Raw genomic sequence first — 12,478 nt, forward strand, 5'->3', positions numbered from 1 at the left:
ACTCCCTCACGACGCCAGGACAGCGGAGTCAATCACCACCTTCCGGAGACACCTGAAACCTCACCTCTTTAAGGAATACCTAGGATAGGATAAAGTAATCCTTCTCACCCCCCTTAAAATATTTAGATGCACTATTGTAAAGTGGCTGTTCCACTGGATGTCATAAGGTGAATGCACCAATTTGTAAGTCGCTCTGGATAAGAGCGTCTGCTAAATGACTTAAATGTAAAATGTAAATGTAAAATGTTAATAATTTCTTGGTAAGGGGGCAATCGAAAGGGCTAAATGATTTCATTTAAATTTTCAAAATGTCTGGCCTACATGGGTTTCACAATTATTTTGTACATCTATATATGAGAGACCTATGATATGACCAATGCATTGTGCATGTGGTGCTCTATAATTTACAACCAATCAATCAATAAAATATATTTATAAAGCCCTTTTTACATCAGCCGATGTCACAAAGTGCTATACAGAAACCCAGCCTAAAACCCCAAACAGCAAGCAATGCAGATGTTGAAGGACTTGCTTTTGTTGCTTTTAAGGATTATAAACAGAACACAGTGAACTAGCTGTCCTGTTCCCTCATGAGACTAAACAAACCTGTGTATTTCCTCCCCTCAATGATAAACTACCAGACCAGATCAGGATGCAGGGATCAGCATTGTATAATGGGACCCGTGGAGCTCCACCTCTTGGAGCTCCACGGGTCCCATTGAAAAGGCTGACTAGGGAGAAGGCTGACTAGAGAGAAGGTGACCAGCTGACTACAGGCATGCACACTCTGTACCAGCACATGAGAACAGGTAGGACCCACACTCTATAGAGATGTATTTCTCTGCCGTAAACTGTCAGGTCAATTACAGGCTGAAGATGTAGAGCTGAGAATTACATGTGTTCCAATACAGAAATGATTAGATTTTGTGAGAAGGCTTGTGAGAGGTAAGAGCTATGGGATTGTTGCTGTTGAAATCTGTAAGAATCCTAACTAAATCTGACCTCATTCAATTTTGAATTGTTATGATATTATTTTGATTGCCATATTTGAAAATGAGTGATTCCTCACGAAACCAGGAGAAAATAATACCATTATTTTGCGGATTGTTATAAAAATTAAACCATAGAATAGTCCTTTGGATGAAGGATTGTTGACATATATTTGACATTTGTATCTAAAAGCATAATTGAGAAAATATTTATCAAAGTTGCCATATTTATGACATTTTGGCCTTACTCAGGCCTCCTGTAAGACTCCATAATGTTTCATCTGTAGGTGCTACAAAGCAAAAATATGTGTGTCATATGAAGCTTTACCGCTTGCTTTGTCATATGACCTGTTTTTTGATTTCAATAATGGTACTTTAGATAGAAATGTCAAATATTTGTCAACAATCCTCCAAACGACCATTTTATGGATTACAATTTAGTGAGAATTGGTATTGGTATTTTTCTGTCCTGGTTTTGTGAGCTAAGTGTTTCCATATCGTTAAATAGAAGAACAAAGTTTGACTTCTGGATTTTGAGTTTTACATTACGGCAGTTGATAAAAAATGGCCTCTTTTGCCAACTCACTGTTCTGTTCTGTTCTCTCAGCATAGCTTTCAAATAGTTTAACACATTGAAACTCACAGCTTTCATAACAGTGCTTAGGAATTAACATTACAAGCAACAATGGTAGACATATGAAAATAACCATGTTAAAAATCTCTGGTTATAAGCCTGTAATTACTGATGTTAATGTACAGTATATTTGATTTACTAGGTGCCAGTTTTCTGCCTATTTAGTGCAAGAGCAGCTGTACATCATATGATTGGGATCTCTGGTATTTTGGGAGATTTTGTCATTTAAAGTAAAACATTTGATAAAAATGTTTAAATTTAAAAATATAATTTAAAAATATATTTATTCTGTGTTCCTATCTGGTGTGAGATAGGCTTACTGTTTATATTATTATATTAAGTTAGTTAATGCTAATGGCATGTTTTAGAGCAGGCATTCCTGGGCGGCAGGTAGCCTAGTGGTTAGAGCATTGGTCCAGTAACCGAAAGGTTGCTGGATTGAATCCCTGAGCTGATAAGGTACAAATCTGTTGTTCTGCCCTTGAACAAGGCAGTTAACCCACGGTTCCCCGGTAGGTCGTCATTGTAAATAATAATTAGTTCTTAACTGACTTGCCTAGTTAAATAAAGGTAAAAAAATATATAATTAAACTTCCTAAACTGGAGTACATGTACCCCCAGGGTTATGCACAATTCCATTGGGGGTATGCCAAATTAAAAAGTACAAAAATGATTCACATTTTCAAACAATCCATTTATATTCGGGTGAGGTTTTTTTCTCGCCTGAGTAGCCTCGTTTCACTACCAAAAATCTAATTTAACAGCGAAATAACGAAATAACAACACAATGTCAAATACAGATAGCCTAGTCAAGTAGTTAACATTCAATCACATTAACCATTACGCTCTCACGGGAATTCCACTAAAGGTCCGTATGTAGCCAAACGTAGCTGCTGCTCATGTTGGTATCTGTACTGATGGCACAAAAGCCATGACAGGGAGACATAGTGGAGTGGTAACGTGTGTGCAATCAGTTGCTCCCGACACCACTTGGGTACACTGCAGCATCCACTGAGAGGTTCTTGCTCCCAAGGGAATGCCTGACAGCTTGAAAGACGTTTTGAACACTACAGTGAAAATGGTTAACTTTGTTAAAGCAAGGCCCCTGAACTCGCATGTATTTTCTGCACTATGCAAAGATATGGGCAGCGACCATGTAATGCTTTTACAACATACAGAAGTGCGCTGGTTATCAAGGGGAAAATATTGACGCGTTTTTTAAAATTGAGAGACAAGCTTAAAGTTTTCTTTACTGACCATAATTTTCACTTGGCTGACCCCTGCATGATGATTTCTCACATGGCTGGCATATCTGGGTCATGTTTTTTCTCTCCTGAATGATCTGAATTTAGGATTACAGGGACTATATTCAATGTGCGGGGCAAAATTGAGGCTATGATTAAGAAATTGGAGCTCTTCTCTGTCTGCATTAACAAGGACAACACACAGGGCATTCCATCACTGTATGATTTTTTTGTGTGTAAATGAACTCAAGCTTAACGACAATGTCGAATGTGATATAGCGAAGCAATTACGCAGGTACTTTCCCCGAAACGGATGACACAAACAAATGGATTCGTTATCCCTTTCATGCCCTGCCTCCAGTCATCGTACTGATATCTGAACAAGAGAGCCTCATCGAAATTGCAAGAAGCAGTTCTGTGAAAATTTAATTTAATCAGAAGCCACTGCCAGATTTCTGGATTGGGCTGCGCTCAGAGTATCCTGCCTTGGCAAATCGCGCTGTTAAGACACTGATGCTCTTTGCAACCACGTACCTATGTGAGAGTGGATTCTCGGCCCTCGCTAGCATGAAAACTAAATACAGGCACAGACTGTGTGGAAAATAATTTAAGACTGAGACTCTCTCCAATGCAACCCAACATTGCAGAGTTATGTGCATCCTTTCAAGCACATCCTTCTAACCTGTGGTGAGTCATTCACAATTGTCGATGAACAAATAAGGTTTTATATGTAAGATGGTTAAATAAAGAGCAAAATTATTGATTATTAGTATATTATTATTTGTGCCCTGGTCCTATAAGAGCTCTTTGTCACTTCCCACGAGCCGTGTTCAGACAAAAACTAACACTCATTCTAATGTCTAATAAATGTATCGTATAGTGTGTGTGTATGGCACACTTATAATGATGGCAAAAAACAACATTTGAGAGTGCGCTGACCCTGGTGCTAGAGGGGGTATGCAGCTGGAGGTTGAATGTTTGTAGGGGTACGGGTCTATAAAACATTTGGGAACCACTATTTTAGAGGATGCCAAAGGATCCATAAAACAGGCTTAATTCATGAGTGAAGCCATAACTCATTCAAGCTGGGATGGGAACTCCCCACCCTTTCAACCTTGCACTATGAATTTACCAGAGCTCTATCAACAAGTTAGAAAGAACACAAAAAGAGAACATCAATTAATTTTAGCAAGCTGGTGAAATACCTGCTTAGGACCTGAAATGACAACTCACTTCAAGATTTCAACAGTGCGTTTTATAACAGTCTAATCAGGATAAAAAAATATATATACATGATATATCATATATAAATTATGTTTAACATAATGATAAAGTATTGATGCTTGTTGTCCTAAAACAATCTCATTCTGCAAATTGACCCCCAACCTATCCCTCCCATGGTCACACTGTGATCTTTCGTCGACCAATTGTCCACCATCTCGAAGGGCTTTATAGAACTAAAGAAAATCCCTTCCCTACCCCACCTTGCCCCCCTTCCAAATGTTCCATTGTCCGGGCACACAGGAACAGATGAACCAGGGTCTAATCTAGTACTTTTTCTCAGTGCACAGACAGAACAGACAATACCAGCTGAATTAGAGGGGCTGTTGCTTCCACAGGGCATCTGATTTGATGAGCGGGATCTGTCCTGACAGGGCTCAAACAGACATCCTAACCCACTCATATAGTATTTCAGCCAGCCCATCACACAATGACACATTGCACAATCTTAGCCCATAACACACAGGTTGCTTGCATTTGCCCATATTTGATTCGTCCTGGTAACCTTAACTTTTTTAACATTGAAAAAATGAAAGGAAAATGTTTACGTTGTACAGGTGTGAAATGCTGTGCAGTAAGGAAACTTTTTTGCCCAAAATCCTACAACCCTTAGAAAATCTATCTTTTCAAATGAACAACATTTTCTTCAGAACAACCTAAAACAGTTATATTTATACCCTGGCAGTTCTATTCTGTGTTTGCTTCAGACAACTTTTGTCATTGTAACAATGTAGCTTTGTTTCTTTTTTTATAAAAAAAATATATAAAAAAATAAACAAAGCTACATTGTTACAATGACAAAAGTTGTCTGAAGCAAACACAGAATAGAACAGCCAGGGTATAAATATAACTGTTGTAGGTTGTTTTTGAAGAAAGTGAGATATTTTTACACTGTTGTTTATCTCTCCTAGTTGAGGTGGCACCATGTAGCAATCCCTGGCGCATGGCCTGTCTACTGGGCATTTTCAACTTCCTGGGGTCGGTCACACCCCTCCATGTGGCTCCCGTGATGACTGGCCTCCGCTCTGCCTTTTCAGCCACGCGGACCAATAGCATCCTGGGAGGCACTCAGAACGCTGTGACCTTCAACAAGCTCCTAGTCAACACAGGGAGTGATTTCAACCCAGACACGGGCCACTTCCGCTGCAGAATCCCTGGAGCCTATTACTTGTCCTTCACATTGGGGAAATATCCCAAGAAGATGTTGTCTGTCATACTGGTGAAGAATGGGCAGGAAGTGCAGGCTATAGCTTATGACGATTACAAAAAGAAAGGGAGGAAGGTCCAGAGTCAAAGTGTCATGATCAGCCTGAGGGCCATGGACACAGTGTGGCTGATGCTGCAGGACAGTCCTCAGTATGCTCTATACAGCAACGCTGGACCTTACATCACCTTCACCGGTTACCTGGTGTACCCCGACATCTCCACCACTGGCTATCTCAACAACCACCTATCTCTGTCAGGGCAGCCCTACCACAACTCCAACTGTCCCCCTCCTGGAGACCACATGTACGGCTGGAGTGGTAGTGCTGAGGCCCCTGTGGAGCCTCGCTCTGCCTTCTCCATGGCCAGGACATCCCCGGTCCTGGGGGAGAATGGTGGCAGGCACCAGGAGAAGGAGCCTCTGACCTTTGATGTGGAGTACGTCAACATTGGAGGGCACTTTAACAAGACGTCGGGCCGCTTCACCTGCCGCTACCCTGGTGCCTACTACTTTGCCTTCACTGTGGGGAAGCATCCGCGCAGGGCAGTGTCAGTCAAGCTGATGACAGGCCAAGGCGAGGTGCAGGCCATGGTGTTTGACGAGGATACGTCCAGGAGGAGGGAGATGCAGAGCCAGAGTTTGCTGCTGTCGCTCCATAGGGGGGACAATGTGTGGCTCTACAGCCAACAGGACGAGCGCTACGCCGTCTACAGCAACCAGGGACGCTACACCACCTTCTCAGGCTTCCTGGTCTACCCAGACGTTGAGCCCACCACCACCACCAGCCAGGACCTGGACAGAACTCACTTCTGAGGGCTCGAAGTTCTTCAAAACACACTGGACCCTCCTAGAAAATGTACATGGTGCTATGGTTACAAAATCTCATTTGTGAAAGTGTGAATGTCAGTGCTAAGTTGCACTATGCTTCATAGGCTTTGTTTAGAACCGCTGTAGTCAGCTTCTGGGTGTGGATGGAACAACAACAGTAGCAACCTCTAAACAATGGGGCAGAGATGTACATATATTATACACATCTTATACACAGATACACATTTGTTGATTCATAGTATTATATCATTCCACAAGATGGGGCTGGGAGTTCATTTTTTGGATACAACGACACATATTATTACACATAATCATGTAATGTTTCTCTTTATTACCAAATTGTCTGTGGATAAGTATGTGATTTTCTGTTTTGTTTTTGGCTGCGTTTAAACCAAAGTTATGGGTTATATGTTAGTATATGATGCTGGATCATTAGGATTCTTTGGATACCTCATGTTTTTTTTCTCTCATTCACCAAAACTATGTGTTACAATAAGTAGAGCTTTCCTAGGTATTCTTTATATATACAGACTTGCTTAGGGACATCATTATTTATCCTTACTGAGCAGATGTGTTTGCAAAGACTCAGCAAAACTCAGAAAACCATTTAATCATTTAACTTGTGTAGTGATTGCATTGAGTAGACTACTATGTAAATACTGCATAGTTTGCCTGAATGACTGTATGGACTTAGATAACCTGAATGTGATGTAGTTATGAATGTTTGATGTATTCTGAATGCATAGTGAAATAATATTCATTAAAGGAAAAGTTTACCCAAAATCCAGAAACTCCCAAGTGTATTCCATACATTGAAACTAGTTCAGTGGAGTTTGCCCTCTCCCCCTCTCTCTCCCTGTAGGTCAACTGACTTGTGACATTGATGAATGCAGGCCTCGCCATGCTCTGTTGCCAGTTAATTAATGATTCAGAAATCTGCGAAGTGTGGACAAATTCATTGTTTTATTGAAGGCGTATGGCCGAATCAGCTATTTTTTGAGTCAGGAAATTTGTACTTTTCCACCTAAAACATTTGCGATTATTTTACATAATTATTTTATGTAGGCAACTGCCACTGCGCATGTGCGCTCTTGGGGGAATCCCTGCTAAGTAGAAATGGCACTGTATGCCCTTCTTGCCAGTGCCCATGGTGTCCTCGAACTGAGCCTGAGTATTCGGATAGAATTGAGGCAAATTGAGCTTCAGATGGCCACTGCTGCTTTACATGCTGACCAGACCGGAAACGTCACATGCTCGAGCGTTGCAAAATAAATTTAGAAATCCATGTTATTCAATTATTGCACCCACACTGCTTGCGCGCGCCAACAAGCGTCTGCGTTGTCGGGGGCTAAAATAGAAATCATTCCTATTTCAGACGCAGAAATCTCCTCATTGGTTTATAGAAGCAGGTACCCAAGTGCCATCTCCTAATTGGTAATACCCACGTGGGTGATTGAAAGACGAACTGTTTTGCCGGTCGTCGTGGTAATACTATGAAAGTTTAGATGCCAATCACCATATAAGTTCAAAGATGAAAAAGCCTGAAAGGAGGAGAGATGACTAGAAAGGATTCGGTTGACCGTTTTATGTGTGGATTAATTGTCGGAGTAGAGGACCTTGTGATTTCAGGTAAAATAACAACTCAATGTTTATATTCCAGGACAAATTAGCTAGCAACAGGAAGCAAGCTAAATAGGACAAATTAGCTAGCAAGTGCAATCTAGCTAGCTAAATTGCCATACATGTTTAATGCTTTTCAACCTGTCCCCAAATTAATGTAATTGGTTCAGAGTTTGTTTTGATATTTTAATCTGCGTGTCATGATCGCCTTTGGTGTGGGGGGACAAAATACATTTATGCCATTTAGCGGACGCTTTTATCCAAAGCGACTTACAGTCATGTGTGCATACATTCTACGTGGGTGGTCCCGGGAATCGCCGTTTTGGGTTCCGTGATAGCCATCGAAGCCGCAGCAGTAGCTGGACCACAGCCCCAACCATCCTCAGGATCATCACAGACTGACTGGTGGTGTAATTGTGGAAATTGCGCTCCAATGCTGCGAAGGAGGAATGTTTGTGCTGCGGATCATTTGATTATGTATTACAATTCTTATAGAAATGGAGGAACATAATTATGATAAAGGGCAGTTCATTTGCTTTTGAGACCACAGGGATATTGCTGCCCAGATTAACTCTGGTGTCCTTGAAACATTTATCCGTATTCCAAAAACGAATTGGAGACGCACTACTGTTCCAGCTGGGACAAATGGACAGTTGTCTAATGAGTAAGTAGCTAAACTTTACTTTAATGAATGATTGCTTCTCTTAAACCTTTATTAATGGGGATATTAGTGGGTTTTATGTTTTGACATTAGCTCAAAACCTTATATAGCCTATATTTATATATCACAGTGTTTTTTGCATATTCTATTCTGTAATATAAGGTGACACAATGTCTATTGTCCACCGCCCCGTCATAAATACATAGGGCACATATGCCATCCTGTAGAGCACATAGGCCTGTACTGTATGTCTACATTATATGGTGCAATGGTAATAACGCAATAAGAACACCATGAACTTCAAGAATCAGGCTGGCAACGGAGCAGAGCAGGCCTCTATCCAGCAACGCCACGCAACCGTTTTTGCAGCTTTTTCAGTACAGCACTATGTTTGTTTATCCCATTTGTAGCTCTGTGTTGTTGTTTTTGTCGCACCTCTTTGCTTTATCTTGGCCAGGTCACAGTTGTAAATGAGAACTTGTTCTCAACTGGCCTAACTGGTTAAATAAAGGTGAAATAAAATAAAAAAAATAAAAGGGAGAGAGAGGAGAGAGAGAGGGCAAACCCCACTGATCTATTTTCAATGTATGGAATCACTTGGGAGTTTTAGGATTTGGGTAGACTTCTCCTTTAAGGAGCAGTTCCATGATTCAAAGGTCATCCATGGGATCCAAAAAGTCATGGCTGAAATTGATCAATGTGTGACTTAAACTTCTCTTGTATAATAAATAAAAAATGTACAGTTATGTTATTCAATATTTTTATTATTCTACCTCCCACACAGTACATTGAGCAGAAAACACCCTATTAAAGGCCAACTTGCAAGATTCTCAGAAACGTGACATTTTATCCCAGTGTCAGTGAGTCACAAATATGTGTTCTTTTGGAGAGTATCATTGTTGATCCTAAGTAGTTGACTTCATATGCAGTTTGTTCAATTTGAGCAGGCACTCCTTGAAGGCTCATAGACTTTAGCAAAGCACTTTCTAACTTTGCTTGACATACAGCAAACATCTAATGCTTGTTCTGAATTCAGCTAGCAGTACTTACTTTGTCCTCTTCATCCCAGGTGTGGACATAAGGCTGCAACAAGGAGGCTCGGGAAGAAAAAAACATAACAAATACTATATATTTGGAGTAGAGGTCTTACTGGATCCCAAAATTGAGATCTGAACCGAATTGGATCCATTAAATTCCAGAAATGATCTGGTCATTTAAAAAAATATATATACAGTATCAGTCAGAAGTTTGGACACACCTACTCATTCCAGGATTTTCCTTCTTTTTTTTATTAAAAAAAAAACTATTTTCTACATTGTATAATAATAGTGAAGACATCAAAACTATGAAATAACACATATGGAATCCTGTAGTAATCAGAAAAGTGTTAAATAAATCAAAATATATTTTAGACAAAACACACCTCCAGGCTGGCTATTTGACCAAGACTGAGAGTGATGGTGTGCTACATCAGATGACCTGGCCTCCACAATCACCCGACCTCAACCCAAATGAGATTGTTTGGGATGAGTTGGACCGCAGAGTGAAGGAAAAGCAGCCAACAAGTGCTCAGCATATGTGGGAACTCCTTCATAACTGTTGGAAAAGCATTCCAGATGAAGCTGTTTGAGAGAATGCCAAGAGTGTGTGATGCTGTCATCAATGCAAAGGGTGGCTACTTTGAAGAATCTGAAATCTAAAATATATTTTGATTTGTTTAACACTTTTTTGGTTACTACATGATTCCATGTGTGTTATTTCATAGTTTTGTGGCTTCATTATTATTCTACAATGTAGAAAATAGTAAAAATAAAGAAAAACCCTTGAATGAGTAAGAGTGTCCAAACTTTTGACGGGTACTGTGATAATTATGTTGTTTGCTCTATTATTGAAAGAATGGGGATGGCTGCCATTTTACGGGCTTCTAACCAATTGTGCTGTTTTGTGTGTTTTAATGGATTGTTTTTAACTTATTTTCTACATAATGTTGATGCTACCGTCTCTTATGACCGAAAAGAGCTTCTAGATATCAGAACAGCGATTACTCACCTCGAACTGGACAAAGATTTTTTCTTTAATGAGTCTGACACAAAGGATATCATTTCTCCCAGACAAGGCCCAAATCCCATCTGCATGAAGAAAAGAGCGAGTCGGGAGTTTCAAGTTCCTTGGTGTCCACATGACAAACAAACTTTCATGGTCCCAACACATGAGGGCATGACAACCTCGTTTCCCACTCAGGAGACTGAGAACATTCGGTATGGGTCCCCGGATCCTCAAAAAGTTCTACAGCTGCACCCTCGAGAGCATCCTGACCGGTTTCATCACCACCTGGTATGGCAACTGCTCTGCTTCCGACCGTAAGGAAAGGGAAAGGGGGTTGTCTAGTCAGTTGTACACCTGAATGCATTCAATTGAAGTGTCTTCCGCATGTAACCCAACACCTCTCAATCAGAGAGGTGCGGGCGGAGCAGGTGCTACAGAGGGTAGTTCGAACAGGCCAGTAAATCACTTTGGGCGGCAGGGTAGCCTAGTGGTTAGAGTGTTGGACTAGTAACTGAAAGGTTGCAAGTTCGAATCCCCGAGCTGACAAGGTACAAATCTGTTGTTCTGCCCCTGAATGGGCAGTTAACCCACTGTTCCTAGGCCGTCATTGAAAATAAAAGTTTGTTCTTAACTGACTTGCCTAGTAAAATAAAATAAAAAAATTAAATTGGGCCAAGCTTCCTGTCATGCAGGACCTATAGTCGAGGTGGTGTCAGAAGAAGGCCCCAAAAAATTGTCAAAGACTCCAGTCACTCAAGTCATTTGTAAGTCGCTCTGGATAAGAGCGTCTGCTAAATGACTTAAATGTAAATGTCATAGATTGTTCTCTCTGCTACGACACGGCATGTGGTACCGGAGCGATTCTAGGTCCAAAATGCTCCTTAACAGTTTCTACCCACAAGCCATAAGACTGCTGAACAATTAATCAAATGGCCACCTAGACTATTTGCATTGACCCCCCCCCTTTTTACACTGCTGCCACTCACCGTTTATTATCTATGCATAGTCACTTTACCCCTACCAACATGTACAAATTCCCTCGACTAACCTGTATCACCGCACATTGACTCGGCACGGTACCCCCTGTATATAGCCTCATTATTGTTATTTTATTGTGTTACTTTTTATTGATTTATTTTGTATTTTTAAAATATTTTCTTAACTCTATTTTCTTAAAACTGCGTTGTTGGTTTAGGGCTTGTAAGTAAGAATTTCACGGTAAGGTCGACCACCAGTTGTATTCAGCGCATGTGACAAATAAAAATGGATTTGATTCATAACCTGTTTGTTCATGTGCCTTGCGACCATAATATACTGTATAGGTCTAATGGCTGGGACAATAAGAAGCTACAGTGGCAGAATAAATTCCGACCACACCTTTGTTTCATCACAAAAACGGAGGCCAACCTATGTCCGGTGAAGTACACAACGCATGTTGCATGTAACAAACAGTTACATGCCCTACACCATGATCAAGCAAGTTAATGTTTCCCACATTATTTGGAACACTAAACAACTTTTGATCTAGAACCACAGAGAGTTACCGCAAGTTGCAATGAAAACAGAAGCTGCCTCCACTATTCCAGCACCATTTAAACTTCAACATTTCAACATCATCAAATACCCTATGCTTAATACAGTGACAACTAAAAGATACCCAAAACAATTTAGTCCAATAAGCCAAATATGATGTGGTTGTCCATGTTTCTGATGTCTGTGTATGGTAATAATAATATATGCCATTTAGCAGACACTTTTATCCAAAGCGACTTACAGTCATGTGTGCATACATTCTACGTATGGGTGGTCCCGGGAATCGAACCCACTACCCTGGCGTTACAAGCGCCATGCCCTACCAACTGAGCTACACAGGTGTCTGTGCGTGCGTGAGCATTCGCGCAAGTAGAAAAAACATGTTGACTCTCCCTACTTGTAGAGAAACGTCAATGCCATTCTCCTCTCGTTCACGTT

At 40.7% G+C, this 12,478-nt stretch overlaps 1 protein-coding gene across 2 annotated transcripts; it reads left to right on the top strand.

Moving 5' to 3' along the window:
• The first annotated feature begins 704 nt into the window (after positions 1-704).
• Positions 705-7,742, top strand: c1qtnf13 (C1q and TNF related 13). Of its 2 annotated transcripts, none has more exons than XM_046294419.1 (2): positions 705-809; positions 5,186-7,742. In XM_046294419.1, exons 1-2 carry the CDS (start codon positions 779-781, stop codon positions 6,163-6,165), a joined length of 1,011 nt encoding a protein of 336 aa, XP_046150375.1. In that variant the 5' UTR covers positions 705-778; the 3' UTR covers positions 6,166-7,742. The 2 variants fall into 2 exon arrangements, with proteins under 2 accessions (XP_046150375.1, XP_046150367.1); XM_046294411.1 differs by having other exon boundaries at positions 726-809; positions 5,060-7,742.
• The last annotated feature ends 4,736 nt before the right edge of the window (positions 7,743-12,478 follow it).

The sequence above is a fragment of the Oncorhynchus gorbuscha genome, linkage group LG02 (genome assembly GCF_021184085.1).
Source record: "Oncorhynchus gorbuscha isolate QuinsamMale2020 ecotype Even-year linkage group LG02, OgorEven_v1.0, whole genome shotgun sequence".
NCBI classification, from domain to species: Eukaryota; Metazoa; Chordata; class Actinopteri; order Salmoniformes; family Salmonidae; genus Oncorhynchus; species Oncorhynchus gorbuscha.

What these genes read in the sequence shown, in the direction of transcription:
- c1qtnf13 (XM_046294411.1), top strand. Translation starts at nt 779, where the DNA reads ATGCACACTCTGTACCAGCACATGAGAACAG. An exon ending in GTACCAGCACATGAGAACAG is followed by an intron (nt 810 to 5,059) that starts GTAGGACCCACA and finishes TATCTCTCCTAG; the next exon opens with TTGAGGTGGCACCATGTAGC.